Source organism: Rana temporaria, assembly GCF_905171775.1.
Source record: "Rana temporaria chromosome 2 unlocalized genomic scaffold, aRanTem1.1 chr2a, whole genome shotgun sequence".
NCBI lineage: Eukaryota > Metazoa > Chordata > Amphibia > Anura > Ranidae > Rana > Rana temporaria.
This window is the reverse complement of record NW_024404405.1, coordinates 353,149-373,860: the sequence shown is the minus strand read 5'-3', so window position 1 is coordinate 373,860 and position 20,712 is coordinate 353,149. Positions and strand designations below refer to the sequence as shown.

At 46.4% G+C, this 20,712-nt stretch overlaps 2 protein-coding genes across 2 annotated transcripts in view; one reads left to right on the top strand and one right to left on the bottom strand.

Moving 5' to 3' along the window:
- The window catches only part of LOC120921534 (zinc finger protein 850-like), a 260,049-nt gene that overhangs the window by 19,725 nt on the left and 219,612 nt on the right, over window positions 1-20,712 (top strand). The window lies entirely within an intron of this gene.
- Window positions 17,568-19,929, bottom strand: LOC120921533 (zinc finger protein 84-like). The gene has a single exon (XM_040334032.1). It carries the CDS (start codon window positions 19,613-19,615, stop codon window positions 18,476-18,478), a length of 1,140 nt encoding a protein of 379 aa, XP_040189966.1. The 5' UTR covers window positions 19,616-19,929; the 3' UTR covers window positions 17,568-18,475.

Here is a 20,712-nt window from a genome sequence, read left to right as displayed (position 1 = left end):
GCTGTCCAGGGAGGAATCTATACCGACTTCGGTCATACCTCCGAATCAGATCCTGGCCGCCATTCGCACCAGCCTGACCTCTCCCCTTGGTGAGCAGATTTTGGCGGCTCAATCTGGTGCTCCCTCTGGGAGACCCAACGGCAGATGTTTTGTCCCTGAGGAGTTGCGCACTCGGTTGTTGCGAACCTACCATAACTCCAAGACCGCGGGGCATCCTGGTAAGAATCAGCTGTCCTGGGCTGTTTCACGTCTGTTCTGGTGGCCTTCCCTACGTTCCGACATTGCCGCATATGTAGCGGCATGCTCCGTTTGTGCCCAAAGTAAGTCCCCTCGGCACCTTCCGTTGGGCCTGCTGCAACCCATAGCCACCGGGGAGCGCCCATGGTCACACCTGGGGATGGATTTCATTGTAGACCTCCCTGCATCCCGAGGCCATACGGTCATTCTCATGATTGTGGATCGGTTTTCCAAAATGTGCCACTGTGTTCCTCTCAAGAAGTTACCCTCTGCACAAGAGTTGGCCACGATTTTTGCCTGGGAGGTCTTCCGGTTGCACGGTTTGCCCAAGGAGATAGTGTCGGATCGGGGGAGTCAGTTTGTGTCCAGGTTCTGGCGCGCCTTTTGCTCCCAGTTGGGGATTCATCTCTCCTTCTCCTCGGCCTACCACCCTCAGTCCAATGGGGCAGCAGAACGATCCAATCAGGCCTTGGAGCAATTCCTTTGTTGCTATGTCTCCGATCACCAGGACAATTGGGTTGACCTCCTGCCTTGGGCTGAGTTTGCCAGGAACACGGCGGTGAACTCTTCCTCTGGGACGTCTCCCTTCATGGCCAATTATGGGTTCCAACCTGCCGTGTTACCGGAGGCATTCTCTCCCCAGGATATTCCGGCTGTGGAGGATCACCTTTCCGTCCTACGCGCCTCTTGGGTACAGATCCAGAAGTCCCTTGAGGTCTCTGCGCAGCGCCAGAAACTCCAGGCGGATCGCAGACGAGCGCCTGCTCCTTCCTACCAGGTCGGAGACCGTGTATGGTTGTCCACTCGCAACCTCAACCTTCGAGTGCCCACTCCCAAGCTGGCTCCTCGCTTTGTTGGTCCCTTCCGAGTGCTTCGCAGGGTAAACCCGGTAGCCTATGCCCTTGCGCTTCCTCCTGGCATGCGGATCTCCAACGTGTTTCATGTCTCCCTGTTGAAGCCACTGGTGTGCAATCGCTTCACTTCCTCGGTTCCTCAGCCTCGTCCGGTCCAAGTGGGCAATCATGAGGAGTATGAGGTGAGCAATATCCTGGACTCACGCCTGGTCCGCGGTCGGGTGCAGTTTTTGGTCCACTGGCGTGGTTATGGTCCAGAGGAGCGTTCCTGGGTTCCCTCCGCAGATGTCCATGCTCCTGCCTTGCTCCGAGCCTTCCACGCACGTTTCCCTCAGAAACCGTTTTTTGCACCGCGGAGGAGGGGCCCTTGAGGGGGAGGTACTGTCATGGTCTTACCTCTCTCCTGTCTCCTTCGTTTGACATGTGCTGGCGGCCATCTTGGTTTCTGGGTCTCTTGTAGCCTCCCACCCTGCGGCTCCTCCTTCCCACTGGGAGGAGCTGGATGCCTGGCTCATATATATAGGAGGTCTGTGGCTTCAGTTCCTTGCTTGGTCCTCCTGTGTTCACATGCTTCTAAGACTGCTGCTGCTTCTGGTTCCGATCCTGGCTTCGTCTGAATTCCCTGCTGGTTCCTGATCCTGGCTTCGTCTGACTTCCCTGCTGGTTCCTGATCCTGGCTTCGTCTGACTTCCCTGCTGGTTCCTGATCCTGGCTTCGTCCGACTACCCTTCTGGTTCCTGACCTCTGGCTTCGCAAGACTCTGCTTCGGTTTCACCATCCGTTTGGACTTTTTGCTTTACAGCTTGATTTTCAATAAAGCCTTCTTATTTTCACTTATCTCTTGTTGTACGTCTGGTTCATGGTTCCGTAACAGTCTGTTCCCCAGTACAATCCCCCCAGGTCAGTCTGTTCCCCAGTACAATCCCTCCAGGTCAGTCTGTTCCCCAGTACAATCCCCCCAGGTCAGTCTGTTCCCCAGTACAATCCCCCAGGTCAGTCTGTCCCCAGTACAATCCCCCTAGGTCAGTTGTCCCCAGTACAATCCCCCCAGATCAGTCTGTTCCCCAGTACAATCCCCCAGGTCAGTCTGTCCTCTAGTATAATCCCCCAGGTCAGTCTGTTCCCCAGTACAATCTCCCCAGGTCAGTCTGTTCCCCAGTACAATCCCCCCAGGTCAGTCCGTTCCCCAGTAGAATCCCCCCAGGTCAGTCTGTTCCCCAGTATAATCCCCCATGGCCAGTCTGTCCCAGTACAATCCCCATGGTCAGTTGTCCCCAGTATAATCCCCCCTGGTCAGTTTCTCCCCAGTACAATCCCCACAGGTCAGTCTGTTCCCAGTACAATCCCCCCAGGTCAGTCTGTTCCCCAGTACAATCCCCCCAGGTCAGTCTGCTTCCCAGTACAATTCCCCAAGGTCAGTCTATTGCCCAGTACAATCCCCCCAGGTCAGTTTGTTCCCCAGTACAATCCCCCAGGTCAGTCTATACCCACCCCAGTATAATCCCCCAGGTCAGTCTATTCCCAGTATAATCCCCAGGTCAGTCTATCCTGTAGTATAATCCCCCCAGTTCAGTTTGTTTCCCAGTACAATCCCCCAGGTCAGTCTGTTCCCAGTACATATCCCCCAGGTCAGTCTTTTCTCTAGTATAATCCAACCCTCCAGATCAATCTGTACCCCAGTACATCCCTTCCCCAAGTCAGTTTTTCCTGCAGTATAATCACCCCCAGATCAGTCTTCATCTCGGTATAATCCTTCCCTCTCCCATGTCAATTTGTCCCCCAGTATAATCTCCCCTGTCACCCATATGTAGTGGGCGGTGGAAACTTCTATTGTGTCTGTAAACCTAAGACAGACCTACTCAGTGGTGTTACTACAGATGATCCCTCAATATCGCCTCTCGGAGAATAATCTACCTTCAATCTATCAATATTCCTAAAATATCTCTACAAGTCCGGTGCCAACAAAAACTTCTTCATTAGAACTTTAGAGCTAAAGGCCAAACCTTTCCCCAGAAGGTCCATCTTACCCGATGTCAGTTCAGCGGAGGAGAAGGTGAGAATTGCGTCTCTTTCTGGTGATGAGGAATCCTCTGTTGGGAAGGTTGGCTGAGTGGCAGATGACTTGTTGTAGAGTTGATGTTTCCTATCTCCTCTGTGGCCGTATCTCTGCTGTTTCCTTCATTCCGATGTAGAAAACCAGGCCGGTGTTGTCCCTCTATAGATCCTAATAAAGTGCCTCTAGCAGAGGAGGGAAGTGATGGGTCAGAGTCTGTAGAAGAAGCTCTAGTGACCAGTCTAGATGGATGAGGTGAGAATGTTGTGTAGGTGACGCTCCGAGAGTACGTCTGATTAGTAGACGTTTAGACTTTGAACCCCTTCAGTTGCTCGGCTGACAATACAGACTGCAGTGTAGACTCCACCGGTGTGATCTGTGCAGCCAGAGCAGCTTCTTCTTAGAAACTCGGAGAACAATGGAGCTTTTGTTTAGGACTTGTGCAAACAGACCATTGTCCTCCTCCCTGTCTGCAAACAAAGCTGGGATCAGTTTACCTCGGAGCCCCCTTGGAATACGCTGTGCCTTCTAATATTCAGATAAAGTCATGCCATGGAATCCAATGACAGTTCTCTTTTTAGGAACTTCTCAGGAGGATTAAGATCTGATGTTGGAGCGGTATATTGAGTGAATGTTTGATATATGGTATGTACATGATATGCCTTGTATATCTTACAGTACATATCTTGATAGATTATATGTTATTTACTATATTTACTATCTATTCAATTGCTGCTCCAATCAAATCCTTTCTCTATCCCCTTCCCTATTTATTTATTTTCTTAGTTTTCCCTATCCCAGTTCACTTGTTTATACTTAAATATGGAACTGGGTTATGTACTATAGAGGTTCATCCCTGGCACTGACTAACTTAGCTAAATAGATCCCTGGCCATTCATATGCTTCCATGTAAGTCAAATTATCTGGCTGTGGCTACCATGTGTTGTTTTATACACTTTACTTTATTACCTTGTTTTTTTATTAACTTATAGACGCTTGTCTGGTTATATGTTGTGTATTAATGATGTACTTTTATGTCGTACACAGACCACAATATTCAAAAGAAAAGTTGCAAGGCCCTGACGAAGCACCTCTGTGCGAAACTTGTTGGCTACCTGCATACTGTCATATATCCTGCTTTTCTAACTACTGTGGTCCATATCAACCGTTGGAAATCGTTTTTAACAATTATTATTACATGTTGATACATTTTCATAAAACAATCTTTGTTTAGTGTGTTTGCCTTTCTATAGCATTTGGCACCTCTCACATTAAAAATCCCTATATTTGGGGGAGTGTCCTCTCCCAAATTGTTCTTTTCTCTTTTTAATAATTCATATACACTAATAAGCTGGGATATTATGAAACTGATGAAGCTGCACTGATGAGGCAGCACTCTTAGGCCCCGTACACACGACCGGATCTATCCACTGGGATTTATCCGCGGATCAGTTCCAGCAGATAGATCCGGTCGTGTGTAGGGCCTAGCGGACATTTTCAAGCCGACGGTTTTCCAGCGGATAAAAATGTCTTAGCATGCTAAGAAATCTATCCGCTGGAAACCTGTCCTTCGGATTTATCCGGTCGTCTGTACAGACTCACCGGATAAATCCGTCCGATCCCATCCCTCGCATGCTTCAAAATGATTCGACGCCGCGGCCACGTCACCGCGGATGTTTTCCGCGGGGATTTTGATCTGATGGTGTGTACAAGCCATCAGATCAAAATCCGTTTCCATTGGATATCCTCTCGTGTGTACAGGGCCTCAAGCTGCACTGATCAGTCAGCACTGATAGGCTGCATTGGTGGCCACTGATAAGCTGCACCATTGGGCTGGGCACTGATGAGGTGGCACTGCACTGATGGTCACTGACACCCACTAATGAGGCAGCATTCTTGAGCTGCACTGATGGCCACTGACGAGGCAGCACTCTTTTTTACTGATGACATGGTGGGTCTTAAAAAGGAAGGGGCGTGGCCTTGACAGGAAGGGGTGTGTCATATTTAAATTAGGGGGTGCATGCAATTAGTCAGGCCTATAGGGCAGCACAAAACCTAAATACACCACTGGGGTCAAGGAGTGTGTCTGTGAATGTCTTGTAGTAAATGGATGTGAACCCATCAGGTCCCAGGCTTTTCCCTGCTTTTATGTCTTTCACGACCTGTCTAAGTTCTGAAGCCTCAATGGGTCTTTATAAATGTAGAGCGTTGTCTCCTTTCAAAGTGGGAAGTTTAGAGTCTTTTAGGTAGGTCTGGATTATTGGCAGTCTATCACCTTGGGCGTGTGCGGGTTTGTCTGGACTTGGGAGGTTATAGAGATCAGTATAGATGTTATGGAAATGGCGGGCTATTTTTTCAGTGGTGATGTCGACCTTCCCTGCTTTATTCCGAATGCCTACGATATTTTGATTGGCTTTGGTGCTTTTCAAGGCCCTTGCCAGGAATTTGCCTGTCTTATCTCCATGTTCGTAGTAGTTTATTTTTTTCGGAAAGAATAGGAATCATTTTGTCTTGGCTTTGAGCATCTGCTGAAGAGATTTTCTGGTGTCTAACAAGATCTGAGCGGATCGTTCAGTTAAAGACTGTTTATGTTGTGTTTCAAGGGTGTGTATTTTGTCTGTTAAAGGCTTAATTGCCTTCTCTCTTTCACAGTGTGCCCCCATTTTTTTTTCCAAAAGTATTTATTGAATTTTCAAGAAATACAAAACAGGAATAGCAAAAGCAGGATAAACGATGTAAGGTGTTTCACGTAACAAGAGGGGCGCAGCCCTAGTATGACAATAATATACGTAAACAGAAAAATGTCATTGAGCAGATCAGAAACCAAGGCAATAAAATGATCAATAGGCAGGTACGAGTTACAGTAGAGGCGAAATCCTCATCCACAACCCCCAAGAAACAGGGGGGGGGATGCAAAGGAGGACACCGCCTCCACACGGGTATGAACTGGTGGGATCTAGACAACAGATACGTGACCAGGGTGAACCCGAAGGATGGTCCTTGGATTACAAAAGCTATAAGTAACAGTGCATCGTTGTATCTATACAAAGAGGAATAAAGGCAGGAGGGAGGTGTAAAAGGTAAGGGGGGGAGGCACCATGGTGAGAGCAGTGTTCAGGTGAGCGGAAAAGATGGTGAGGGGGGGAGGGGGGGGAAGTGGTGGCATCCAGGCCGAAGTCAACAGTGCAGTCCAATTCAGCTGAGAGCGGTGGAAAGTGCAGCTGGTGGGATGTCCTTACCTGAGGACACAGGTGGAGGAGATTTAAAGTACGAGAAGGAGTATTGATCAAAGGTGTTGTAGTCCTCTTGAGAGAGTGTTACGGACATAAAAGGTTGCCAAGTTGCGAGAAAACGGGACTTGAAATCCGTTGTGGCTCGTTCCTTGTAGAGGAGGAGAAGGAGATCTTGTGTAACCATATTGATGGAGGGGGGTTGAGAAGAGATCAAGTTTCTCAGGATAGCCCTTCGTGCGACCAGGAAGCAGAGTAGTGGCCAGTTCTTGGACACCTGTGAGGGGGCGGAAGAGCATTGGAAGGGGGGGGAGCCCCTTGAGATCTTTGGAGTAGCAGGGGATCCCAGTAACCAAATATGAGGAAAGGATCCTTGGGTAACTTCAGTAGGGTGATTTGAAAAACGTAGGGCAGGACTTGGTCCCAGAATGTTGAAATAAATGAACACGACCAGAACCGGTGTGTCAGAGAAGGTTTCGGGTGTTGGCACATGGGGCAAGAAGCGTCATTTGTGTCCTGTGATGAGCGAAGAAAAGGGATGTGAGCCCGGTGTATTATCTTTAACTGGGTTTCCTTCCAGATTTCGTTCGGGGTTATCTGTTGGACTTTGTTAAAGCCATGCAATAGTATGGGTATCAGATTCTCGTCAGGAACGTCTTTGCCCCAGTTTGCAGAGGATGAGGACAACAACGAGGGTAGGGCTTTAAGGAGCAGAGGCTTGTAGATGTCCGAGATCTTATAAGAGCCTTCCAGGAGCAGCCAGTCAGTGAAGGTGGGGGAGAAACGCTTTGAGGTCTTAGTGCAAGAGAAACAAAGGTAATTGAGACATTGCCAGTAATGGAAGACATGCGACTTGGGTAAATCAAACGTCTCGGCAGTTTTCGTAAAGGACAGGGGGAGGCCCGTTGAATTGTAACACAGAGAGGAAAAAAGTGTAAGTCCCTTTTCCTGCCATACTTGGAAGGGTTTGTGGTCCAGTCCCACGGGGAAGCTGGGGTTGCCCTGAATGGGAAGATGACGAGACATAAAAGGGGATAGACCAAGGAGTTTTCGGGTTTCCCTCCAGGCGATGACTGTGTCCCTGAGTAGCAGATTATGCTGTAGTATGGGGGTGATCGATTTCCATTTGCAGTGGAGGAGGGCCACTAGGGAGAAGGGGTGTACCATAGCAGATTCTAGGGAGTAGTTTGAGTACCTCGACGAATGCGAGATCAAATCTAGACCTGTTCTCAGTAAGCATGCTAAATTATACAATCTAACATTAGGAAGACTAACACCGCCTTCGCGTCTGGGAAGAAAATGTTTTTTCATAGCTATGCGGGGTCTCTTGCCATGCCATTTGAATTTGGAGATAGCCGATTCAATGAATTTAATGTCTTTGTGGCGCAGGAGTAGGGGTATGGTCTGCATAGGGTACAGCAATCTGGCAAAACTGACCATTTTGACCAAGTGGCATCTTCCCAGGAGCGAGAGCGGCAGATCCGACCAGTTCAAGAATTCCTGAGACAGTTTTGCGATCAAGGGGGGGTAATTCAAATGATACAGAGAAGAGGGGAGTTTGCCAATTTTTATGCCGAGATACGTAATGTGAGAGGTAGCCACCGTGAAGATGGAGTGACGTGTCCAGGGGGGGTCGGGGTGAGTGCCCAGGGGCAGGATTTCGCTTTTGGAATAGTTTATTCGGAGACCGGAGCAGAGACGAAACTTATCGAAAACCGTTTTAATGGTGAGCATATCCAAAGAGGGGTCCGCCGAAAAAATTAGGACATTGTCGGCGAAAAGAGACGAACGCAGGCCATGGGAGCCCGAATGTATGCCATGGAGGGGGGCTATTTGGGAGAGGTGTCTGGACAAGGGTTCTAGTGCTATGTTAAAAGGAAGCGGGGGAAAGGGGGCAGCCCTGCCGCGTCCCCTTATGGAGGCGGAAGTCCTCTGAAAGAATTCCAGCAGCTACCAGTTTCGCTGAGGGGGTTGTATACATAGCATCTATAAGATGGCAGAAGGGGCCAGAGAAGCCAATTTTTGCCATGGATAAAGAAAGCCAATCGAAGCTGACATTATCGAAGGCTTTCTCCGCGTCTAGTGTAATAATGGCAAAGTCACCTTTTGGGTGTTGTTTGGCATGTTCCAGGGCCAGCATCACTTTGCGGATATTTAGGTTGGCCGTCCTACCCTTCACGAAACCCGATTATGCTGGGTGTATTAGGGAGGGGATGATGTCCGAGAGCCTATTTGCAACGATCTTAGAAAGAATTTTCACATCAAGGTTTAAAAGGGATATTGGTCTGTAAGAACCTGGCTCGAGGGGGTCCTTTCCTTTTTTAGATAGTAACTTGATAATTGCCTGGTTTCCCGAGGGGAGGTAGGGGCCGCCGGACCACACACCGCTATATACTTTGTGCAAGGTAGGTTCTATTATGGTTTGTAGGGTCTTATAGAATTCGCCTGTGAAGCCATCAGGGCCTGGGGCTTTCGAGGGTGTAAGCTTGCGAATGGTGCCTGATATCTCGGAGATAGAAATGGGGGCGTTTAGGCTTTCTAATTGGGAGGGAGTAAGTTTAGGAATGTCTAGATTTTCTAGGAAGGCGGCCGCCGTATTTTTGTCAATGGGGTCCGGAGCGTATAGGGCAGAGTAATATTGAAGCATCACCTTGTTAATCGCCGGGGGGGTGGTTTTAACGGAGCCGCTGGAGTCTCTCAGGGAGGTGATGTGGGTGGGGGTGAAGGAGCCTTTACATAGTCTGGCGAGTAGTTTGCCTGACTTATTTCCGAATTTGTGGAAGGTGGCTTCTAAATTCGCTTTTTTGACTGTTTCTAGAGTGTCTGCCCAGGTGTCGAATGATCTCTTGGCTGCGTGCCACTCGTCTCTGTTATCGGGGGAGTCAGCTAGATATAGGGTCCTTTTTGCTGTATGTAGTCGGGAACTTGTAGAAGAGGTTTGGGTCATCTAGATGGGGAGCATTTGCCGAGGAGTATTCTGTCCAGGCTTTCTCCATAAAGAGTCGGAAGTCGGTGTGGTTGTGGAGGTAGGAGGGGAAACACCATAACTTCGGGTGAGGAGGAAGATCTAGGTTGTCAAGGGAGACTGAAACCGGGGCGTGGTCGGATACTGCGATGTCAAGGATATCGGAGGCTGACACCAAAGGTATTAAATCGTCCGATCCGAAAAAGTAGTCTATTCTAGTGAATATTGTGTGGGGGTTCGAATAAAATGTAAATTCCCTATCCGCAGGGTGAGACAAGCGCCATAGGTCTCGCAGGTGGAAGGAGTCCATGGTGGAGGCAAAAAGCGAGGGTTGCGACGTGTCAGGGCCTGTGCTGGAGCGTTTGGGGGACGATCTGTCATCTACCTGGTGGAGAGTGTCATTGAAGTCACCTCCGATCAGATGGGGGAGGTTGGTGTTTTGCAGTAACCAGGAAGATAGCTCGCAGTAGAAAGCTTTTTCTGGGCTGTTAGGGGCATAAACGTTAGAGATGACCAGTTCCTTGGAACCAATTTTGAGGTGGGCCAAGACTAGCCGGCCATGTGAATCGGAATTCACCGCTAGAACCGTTCATGGAAGGTTTTTATGGATCAGAAGGAGGTCATCTGCCTTGTGGCCCTCTGCTTCTGAGCCCAAGACCGTGCCCACCCATAGTTTTTTCATGCGCGGGAAGTCAGGTGCGGCTAGATGGGTCTCCTGTAACAGCGCTATGTCCGCCTTAAGTCTTTTTAAGTGTCTGAGGATCTTCATTCTCTTGTTTGGGGATCTAAGGCCTTTTACATTCCATGATAGAATTTTCATGTTATGGGCTCTGGGAAGGGGGTCTGAGATGTATTTTTAAGTAAGGCACCGCTCCGTGTGTGGTCCGGGGAGGTCACCGTGGAAAGGGACAGTAGGTCCTGTGCGTCACGGGAGAAAAGGGGGGTGCGTGGCGTATGTACGCGGGTGCCAGGGGGAGGGGGAGAAGGCAGAGGGGAGAGGAGTTGCAAGAGGGAGAACTGAAAAGAAAGTAACAAAAATAACCAAACCAATAGCGAGAACTTTGCTTTTTTCCGCATGGAGTCACTGTACGAGCAGGCCCCCTTGTCACGACCCTGGTGACAAGTGCCCAAGAGCCCAGAAACTGGTAGCGAGGCTCCTAGCGGTTGAACCAGCAGCGAACGGAATGTGGGGAGCAAGCAATTTAAAAGCGTACAGTGAGACCAGGAGGGGCACATTTATGTATCATCTTATAGCAACAATAAAAACTGAATGCATGAAAGTTCCATTAGGGAGGGCGGGTAGAGGGAGAGCATGACCGAACTGAATGCAGTCGGTTGCATATGAGCATAAAACATAGTAACGTAACCGAATAATAATGGCAAAAGATAAACGTGCAAAATAGAGACACAAAATGGATCAGACAGATACATTTGCATAGAAAATGGAAGGTAGAGGGCGCTCAACCACACAATAGTGATTGTGAAATGTGGAATACCACACAACAACGTGCAACAATTAATAATAAAATACGAGTAATCGAAACGGACGTTGGAGGCAGTCCTGGTCACGAGATGCCCCCCCGCTCTGGTGAAGCTGACAGGAAGGAGTTTATGGTGGAACTACGGCGGTGGTATCCGATCCTGATAAACCAAGTTTTGAACCGCAGATTGGCGGTGACAGGCCTGCAGTCCCAGTGCCGGGTAGGCACTTTTAAAGTAAGAGGCCATTTGGCTTTCCGTTGTTTTTAGTTGTTTTTATTATTAAAACGTTATTACGCTATCGGCGTCTACCGGTTCTCTTTTTTTGCATATCATCCTTATCTGGAACGCCTGGAAACGAGATTCAATAGTCCATATCCATGTGTGTGTAGGCACAATCCTGCACTAGCCCGTATGACCATCTTTTTAAGTAAAGTGGTCAACAGGCTCTGGTAAGAGCACTTTATATACAAAGCACCTTGGGTGGAAACAAGTGAAATTTGAAAAGTATGGTGGTGGCATTTTCTACTTTTCTCCACTAGGAAGATCACAGCAATTGTCAAGATTCGTTTGGCTTTCTATGCATGCTATTGGGACTCTATTTTTTTATTTTTTTGGTGTTTAACACAGTGAACTTCAGTGTTTTTTGCTTACACTGCAGAGGAATCTGCGTATTCATGCACATCTGTGTGGGACATTTCTGCTGTATATTGATTTATATTGTTTCAGCAATCACTGTTCACATATGCTTTTGGAAACATATTTTATTATTAATTGTTGCACGTTGTTGTGTGGTATTCCACATTTCACAATCACTATTGTGTGGTTGAGCGCCCTCTACCTTCCATTTCCATTATCACAATTCAGTATTGTTCTTTGAGGAGCAGCTTATTTAGTTTAATTTAGTACTTATTTATATTTGGCGCGGAATTTTCTATTCTACATTTGCATAGAAGTCTGGGTAGGGGTCAGGCAGTACCATAGCATGGCCTGCTCAGGAAGGTCCTTGACGGGGCATCGAAAGCGTTCAAGGATAAGGATTGAGCCAGGGAGTAGTTCTGGTTGCAGGGAAATCATTTCGCAGTGAACCAGGCCGGTTCTTGAGCCGAGGGCCTGAAACGCTTGGGTGATTCTTTCCTCGGGCTTCTTTGGTCCAGGGGACGGTTGAGTGGAGTGGCCTTAGAAGGCGTCTGGGGGTTAGGGTGTGCATGTCGCGACCGTAAGAAAGCGTCGGCTTCTGAGGGGTCCTGGAAAGTCAGCTGATCGCCATTAGGGGCCTTGAGGCGCAGAATGGCGGGGAAGGCCAAGGTGAATTTGATTTGTTGCTTAAAGAGTTCTGTGCAGACCTGTTGAAATGCCTTTCTCTTTTTCGATACCTCAATGGAGTAGTCGGCAAAGATTAGCACTTTTATGCCATCGATCTGGAGCTGGCGGGCTTGCCTAAAGGAGTGTAGTATGAGAGTCTTGTCAGCATAATTAAGATATTTGGCGATGATCGGACGCAGCGATTTACGGTCCGAGTTGAATGCCCCCATGCGATGAGCCCGTTCTACCGTGCATGGGCCTGGAAGCCCCAACGCTTCTGGGATGCGCTGAGCACAGAAATCTGAGAGTGCAGAGGCCTGGAGTGATTCCGGGACACCGACGAATCGCAGGTTACTCCTCCTGGATCTGTTCTCTAAATCGTCTAATTTCTGAAGGATAAATTGGTTTGTCTTGTCTTGGGAATGTTCTATGGCCTGGGCCTGATAAAGCTCCTCTTCTGCGCTAGAGAGGCGCCATTCCAGCTCATTTAATCTGGTGCCATGCTCTCCTAGCTGGGCCTTAATTTGTGCCATCCCGGCGTTCACGGCCTTTTCCACCGAAGCTGCTATCATGGGGGTCAGCAGGGCGGCTACAGCCTGAGCTATGCGCTCTGTGGTGTTGTCCCCTGAAGCCTGGGGTGGGGAGGTGTGTGGAGAAGGTGGGTGGGAGCTGTCACCGCTTACCTCCATTTCGGCCGGCGCTGTGGAAGTCCGTGGAGCGGAGTAGGCCAAAGCCGGGGCCTCGATTTGCGGCTGGGCCGCCGCCGGCGGCGCCGTCTGGGCCATGTGGACGCGAGCACCCGATTTTTTGACGAATCGATCCATGGGGGTGCAGGGACGTGCCCAGAGGTGGAGGGGGGCTCAGATGGCTTCTCGGGCCGGTTTTATAGGCTGTTTTCCGGGTCGTGTGGCGGGAGCTGCAGAGGAGAGCAGCTAGTCCATGCAGCACCGGAAGTGTGCCCCCATTTTGATTAGTTCCCCTCTAATGGAGCATTGATGTGCCGTCTAGACCATCATGGGGTCAACATCTGGGGTGGTGTTGTGTTAAAAGTATTCTTTTATTAGCGCAGATATCTTGGGGAGCAACTGGGGGTCAGTCAATAGCGTGGGGTTTAGTCTCCAGGTATTGGGTTTGGGTGGGGGCCTTGACAGGTGCATAGTCAGGAATATGGGGGCATGGTCTGAAATGGATTAAATTGCGATTTTGGCTTCAGTGATCAAGTTTAAAGCGGAGTTCCACCCAAAAATGGAACTTCCGCTTTTTGGGGAATCCTCCCCCCTCTGGTGTCACATTTGACACCTTTCAGGGGGGGCAGATACCTGTCTAATACAGGTATTTGCTCCCACTTCCGGGCATAGATATCCGTGGATATTGATGCCATGTCTCGCATCTCCTCTGTCCCCCCTGCTGTCTTCTGGGAGACACACATGTCCCAGAAGACAGCAGAGACCATTCAGATCGTGCATGTGCAGTAGGGAACCAGGAAGTGAAGCCACTTGGCTTCACTTCCCGATTCCCTTACCGAAGATGATGGCGGTGGCAGCTCCCGAGAGCTGAGGGACAGATCGGCTTTGGGTGCCGACAACTCATGCGCTTAGGACAGGTAAGTGTCCATATTTTAAAAGTCAGCAGCTGCAGTATTCGCCTTAAGTCTCTTTGGGAGGTGAAAATGTAATTGATCCTGGAGTAAAGATTGTGGGGAATAGATGGCAGTTGCTATTCCCTGGGGCATTCAGCTCACTGCTACAGTGGCCGGTAAAGGGGAGTCACCGATCCAGGTGGGTTTACTAAGCAATCACAAACTCTTCAGGAAACCGAGGGTGCTGGCAATGCACTAGGCAAATTGTAGAAATTTCAAAAGGATGGACAGCCGCACTCCAAAAAGAACTCTTGAGTTGTCTTTATTAATAAAAACAGTAGAAATTGCACCACAGAGACACAGCAAAAATCGGGGAAAGGACAGCCGACGCGTTTCACACTAGTTCAGTGCTTAGTCATGGCTAATATGCAATTAAAACACGCTTAAAATATATATGGTTCCTATAAAAAACATGTGACCACTGCTGACCATTGGCGGGTGGAAACCTATTAGTGAAAGGCACACCCTAACCTAAATCAGTATCAATGTTCACCTGTGCACACAGAAGAAATATAAAAAATATACAGCGGCCGGTGTGTCCAGAAGACACAGCACATTTCAGCTGCCAGTAACCATCCACTTTGATAGGCCCGGGGATCATGTGGGATCCGTCGCCATGTGATCACATGAACACAATGTCAACAAAGCTGCTATGAATTAATTATATTCCTAACAGCTGTGATTTCTGTAGTGATGCTGTGATTGGTCCACAGATATTACATAATACCTGGGACAATCACAGCACCCTGTACCAAGTGATAACTGTGGGCCGATCACAGCACACAATAGACACTGTAACAAAACAGTGATAAATAACATATACAAACGTATGATAGTGAAACCATACAGGCTAGTGTTATGGTGAACCATGCAGGTTGGTGTTTATATACAACACAAACACAAAGTGGTAATAAATAAGAAGTCCATCAAAAAATTCCTGAAATAAATAAATGGAAAAAATGACAACGTAGATCCTCAAGGACCAGGTATCGCCTTCTAAGTAAAATTGGAAATGTGCTTACCAGACGGTGTGGATCTGCATGACAGCAAAGGCATGGACAATTCCCGGGGCAATCAGCTCGGCTTCCTCAGACTGGAATGAAGATGGAACTTCAGTGGAGGGCCATGGATTCACGCTATCCCAAATGGGTGTCCAAACTGCTCTCAAATGGACATGGAGCGATGGAAATGAACCCCTTAGGGGCAGGATGACATAAAAACGAAGACTCCAGACAACATGTGGGGGAGAGAAAGGAAAACGCAGCCCCAATGGTGCAGGTCAAAAAATTTAGGTTTTATTGAAATAAAACCAACATACATATAAAAAGTGATCACAATGTAAAAAAAGAGGGGGCAATATGGGAAATGGGAAAAACCAAGCCCTACGCGTTTCGTCCTAGAGGGACTTCAACTGGGGCATCCAAATTTTTTGACCTGCACCATTGGGGCTGCGTTTTCCTTTCTCTCCCCCACATGTTGTCTGGAGTCTTCGTTTTTATGTCATCCTGCCCCTGACAACATGTGGGGAAGAGAAAGGAAAACGCAGCCCCAATGGTGAAGGTCAAAAAATTTGGATGCCCCAGTTCAATATTTGTCATATTGTTGTGTAGCCGCTTTAGTTTTAATTTTATTTAGTTAGCGCAATATTCACCCACTTTTACAGCACACAATAGTTATGCATGCAACTCATTTATTACAGTGAAAAGAACATCACTGTACCAGCAAACCAAAGAAAAATCCCAGATCCAACCCCCAACCCCCTCCCTCAGAGTAGCATAGTGACACTGAACTACTCTAATGAAAGAATGTGAAAAAAATAAAAAAATAAATTGAAGAAAAAAAAAATTAAAATGTAAAAAAATAAAAAATTGAATAAAACAATCTATTTATTACTTTTCAACATACCATCACCAGTCAGTGGGCCGGATTCAGGTAGGAGATACGATGGCGTATCTCCTGATACGCCGTTGTATCTCTGAGTGCTGGCCGTCGTATCTATGCGGCTGATTCATAGAATCAGTTACGCATAGATATCTCTAAGATCCGACTGGTGTAAGTGTCGTACAATGTCGCTGCAATTTCACGCTGGCCGCTAGGTGGCGCTTCCGTATAGTTACGCAAAAAATATGCTAATTAGGTAGATATGCCGATTCAGAAACGTACGTCCGGCCGACGCATTTTTTTACGTCGTTTACGTTAGGCTTTTTTCGCCGTATAGTTACCCCTGTTATATGAGGCGTAGCTAATGTTAAGTATGGACGTCGTTCCCGCGCCGAGTTTTGAAAATTTTACGTCGTTTGTGTAAGTCGTTCGCGAATAGGGATTTGCGTAAGTTACGTTCACGTCGAAACCAATGAGGCTTTGCAGCGTAATTTCAAGCATGCACACTGGGATTTTTTCACGAATGGCACATGCGCCGTTCACAAAAAACTTCAAATACGCGGGGTCAAGTGAACTTTAAATAGAACACGCCCCAACATCCCCATTTGAATTAGGCGGGCTTACGCCGCCACACATACGTTACGCCGCCGTAACTAAGGGCACAAGTTCTTTATGCATACGGAACTTGCTCCCAAAGTTACGGCGGCGTAACGTATGAGATACGTTACGCCAGCAGAAAGATCCACTGATCTTTCTGAATACAGCCGCCCAGTACCTCTAATCACAGCCACGTCAGTCATATTATGACACTATGGTGACAGGAGGAAAAAAAATAAGAAAATCTGAAAAAAAACTATTCAATTTCTTCTTTTTCCAAGAATAAAGAGTGATGAAAAATTACAACTTTCCCATGCCTCTTACTAAATATCGGTCTACTTTCCAAAAAATAGTCATTTGGGGGTTATTTGTACTGCCCTGGCTTTTTAGGGTCCCCAAGAAATGAGGCCAATAGTACATCAGAATATATACAGTACTTATCAATTTTTTTTTACAAAAGACATAGAAGAATACATTTTGGACAAAATGTATAAAGAGATGTGTTTTTTTTATGTTTTATAATTTTTTTCAAAACGTTTTTTTTTTATTTACATGGCAAAAAAAATAAAAAATAAACACTAAAAGATAGCGCAATTTGTGTGAAACAAATCGTAAACATTTCATTGGAGTAAAGCGTTGCATGACAGAGCAATTGCCAGTTAAACTAACATAGTGCTGTAGAGCAAAAAACGCCCTGGTCATGAAAGGGGTAAAACCTTCCAGAGCTCAGGTGGGTAAAGCCCTATCAGTCCCAAAAATCTGTTGATCTACATTTGGGTAGACTACGAATGCTAAAGATATATTATTGATTTTGTCCATAGTTACACTTTACATCACACAATGTTTTTGGGGTCCAAAAATTGTTCTTCACAAAAAAATATAGATCTGTCCATTCCGTCAATAAAGAGAACCCCAACAAGGGAAATGTCAGTCCCCCCAGTAGACGTTGTAGGAATATGACCACATACTCAGCACTTTGTAAGTTCAGATCTCTTGTAGCTGTACTGTATGATTAGTCTATGGAAATGTCCAATAGATCGGACAGAAAATCTAGATAATAAAAACAAAAATGCACACGATTGGAATTTCCGATGGAATAAGTCAGACAGAATTTTTTCATCGGATATTTTGACCGTGTGTGTGCCCCATCTGACTTGTTTCCATCGGGATTTAGAAGGAGAACATGTTCTCTTTTTTCCCAAACGGAAAAAAATTATATTGGAAATTCTGTCCGTCTGTAGGTAACTCCGACAGAAAAAAAACATGCATGCTCAGAATCAAGTCGACGCATGCTCGGAAGCATTGAACTTCATTTTTCTCGGCTCGTCGTAGTGTTGTATGTCACTGCGTTCTTGATGGTTGGAATTTGGTGTGACAGTGTGTATGCAAGACCGCTAGAACAGAATTTCATCTGAAAAATCAGTCAGAGTTTATCCCGATGGAAAATCCGATCGTGTGTACAAGGCATTCGACTTTCATCAGAACTGAATAAAACACAAGTAGCCAGCTGGGATAAGGTTGTAATGTTGAATGCATCCCATAAAACAGCTGCAACTCGGTGATGCAAGGCCTGTGCCAGATTAAGAAGTTGCTTTCTCATGGAATGGAGAAGTCTGATTGGCTGGTGTCCCTGTCTGCAGGAGGCGGTGGAATATGGACAGGAGGCCTTGATCATGGGAAGAGGAGTGGAAAATGTACACGATGGGCTTAGCTGGAACCCCCATGATTGACAGGTATAGCAATTGTCAGCAGAACCTGGAAAGGATTCTCCCACTGAGGCTTCAGAGTCTTGGCAAGATGCCGCTTGACGGCTACCCAGTCTCCCTGTACTGAGGCAGTGTTGGTCATGTATTGGCTCAGGATCAGGCAATGAAGAAAACACTTGAGAATACAGCTCAGTTAGTGAATCATACAAATGCATTACATGTTCAGACAAAGCCCCATAAAAAGGGTACAGATGAGAGGCATAAGGAATAAGGTTCAATGTTGCCTGCCCAGAAAATTGTCAAAATGTAGAATAGTCAAGTACTTTCTAGGCTGTGCCCAATGGACATAAATACTAAAGTGTCCATCCATTACATTCATGTTTGCTCACTTATTTTTTTTTTTTAATAGCAATATACCTGTTTTACTAATGTGTGAGATGACATGAGGTGTGAAACCGAGACATCCTGAAGTCTTTCATTGCAGCTTAGCTCCTACCCCATTAATATCTCCCCTTCTTCCAGAGTTTCCTCACTGAAGATTGTGAATCCTCTGGTGATAGATTAGCCTGGAATTAACTGTAAAAGCTTTGTCACATTCAGAACATTGAAATGGCTTCTCTCCAGTGTGAATCCTCTGGTGTGTGGTAAGGCTTGTCTTCTGTGTAAAAGCTTTATCACATTCTGAACACTGATACAGCTTCTCTCCAGTGTGAATCCTCTGGTGTGTGATAAGGCTTGACTTCCATGCAAAAGCTTTGCCACATTCAGAACATTGATATGGCTTCTCTCCAGTGTGGACCCGTGTGTGTCGGAAAAGGGTTTCCCTCTCTGTAAAAGCTTTATCACATTCAGAACACTGATACAGCTTCTCTCCAGTGTGAATTCTCTGGTGTACGATAAGATTTGACTTCTGTGTAAAAGCTTTGTCACATTCAGAACACTCAAATAGCTTCTCTTCAATGTGCATTTTCTGATGTCTGTTAAGCAATCTCTTGTCTGGATAAGCTTTGTCACATTCAGAACACTCATAGGGCCTCTCTCCAGTGTGAACCATTTGGTGTCTGATAAGTTCTCTCTTCTGTATGAAAACTTTTTCACATTCAGAACATGCATAGGGCTTATTTCCAGTGTGAATCATCTGGTGACTGATAAGGTTTGACTTAGATGTAAAAGCTTTCTTACATTCAGAACACTGATATGGCTTCTCTCCAGTGTGAACCCTCTGGTGTTTGATAAGCTCTTTCTTTGCTGTAAAAGCTTTGCTACATTTAGAACACTCATATGGCTTCTCTCCAGTGTGAATCCTCTGATGTTTGATAAAATATGACTTAGATGTAAAAGCTTTATCACATTCTGAACATTGATGTGGCTTCTCTCCAGTGTGAGTCATCTGGTGTACAATACAATTATCTTTCTGTATAAAAGCTTTGTCACATTCTGAACATTGATATGGCCTCTTTCCAGTGTGAATCATCTTGTGTGTGTTAAGACTACTCTTCGTAGTAAAAGTTTTGCCACATTCAGAACACTGAAAAGGTTTCTCTCCAGTGTGAACTCTCTGGTGTATGATAAGCTCTTTCTTGGTTGAAAAAACTTTGTCACATTCAGAACACTGATATGGCTTCTCTCCAGTGTGAACCTTCTGGTGCGTGATACGTTTTGCCTCCATTGTAAAACCTTTATCCCATTCCAAACAAGAAATATCTTCTGAAATGACTCCTCTTATGTATACATGGGTTGGACTTTACTGTAAAGCCATTGTCACTTCCAGAACACTGAAATTACTTCTCTCCTGTTGTCCTCTGAGAATGGATCAATGTTGAAGAGGCTCCAAAACACTTACAACGTTTAGAACACTGATATGTCTTGAATCCTACGTGAAAAAAATACTTTTCGGCACTTAAGACACCCATATGGCTCGCTTCTCATCTGACTTAAAAAATATGACTAAGACAAACATGTCCAAAAACTCGGATCTTCAATCCACCTATACAGGAAACAAATAAAAAAGTAAGAATTATATATAAATGATTAAATAAAGTTACTTTCTATTTTTACATTCATTATTAAATATATGTTATATATGTAGAAGGAATCTGTACATTATTATACATGTTTAACTGCTTGCCACCCGCCGGCTGTCAAATGACGCCTGGACGGTGCGGCTCTTGTTCTGGGCGAGTGTCATAGGACGTCCTCGCCTTCCTGGGCCACTAGGGAGCGTGCACGCACCATGCCCGGTGACCGCGATGTCCACAGGGCACCCGCGATTGCCCAGTAACGGAGTAGGACTGTGGATCTGTGTGTAAACACACAGATCCACATCCTGTCAGGTGAGAGGAGACCGATGGTGTGTTCCTTGTACAGAGGAACACCGATTGGTCTCCTCCCCTTCTGAGTCCCCCTATAGTTAGAATCACTCCCTAGGACACATATTTAACCCCTTGACCGCCCCTAGTGTTAACCCCTTTCCTGCCAGTCACATTTATACAGTAATCAATGCATATTTATAGCACTGATCGCTGTATAAATGTGAATGGTCCCAAAATAGTGTCAAAAGTGTCCGATATGTCCGCTGCAATATTGCAGTCATGATAAAAATCGCAGATCGCTGCCATTACTAGTGAAAAAATTATAATAAAAACGCTACAAAACTATCCCTTATTTTGTAGACGCTATGGCCCGGATTCTGAAAAGAGATACGCTGGCGTATCTCCTGATACGCCGTTGTATCTATGCTCCTGATTCATAGAATAAGTTACGCAT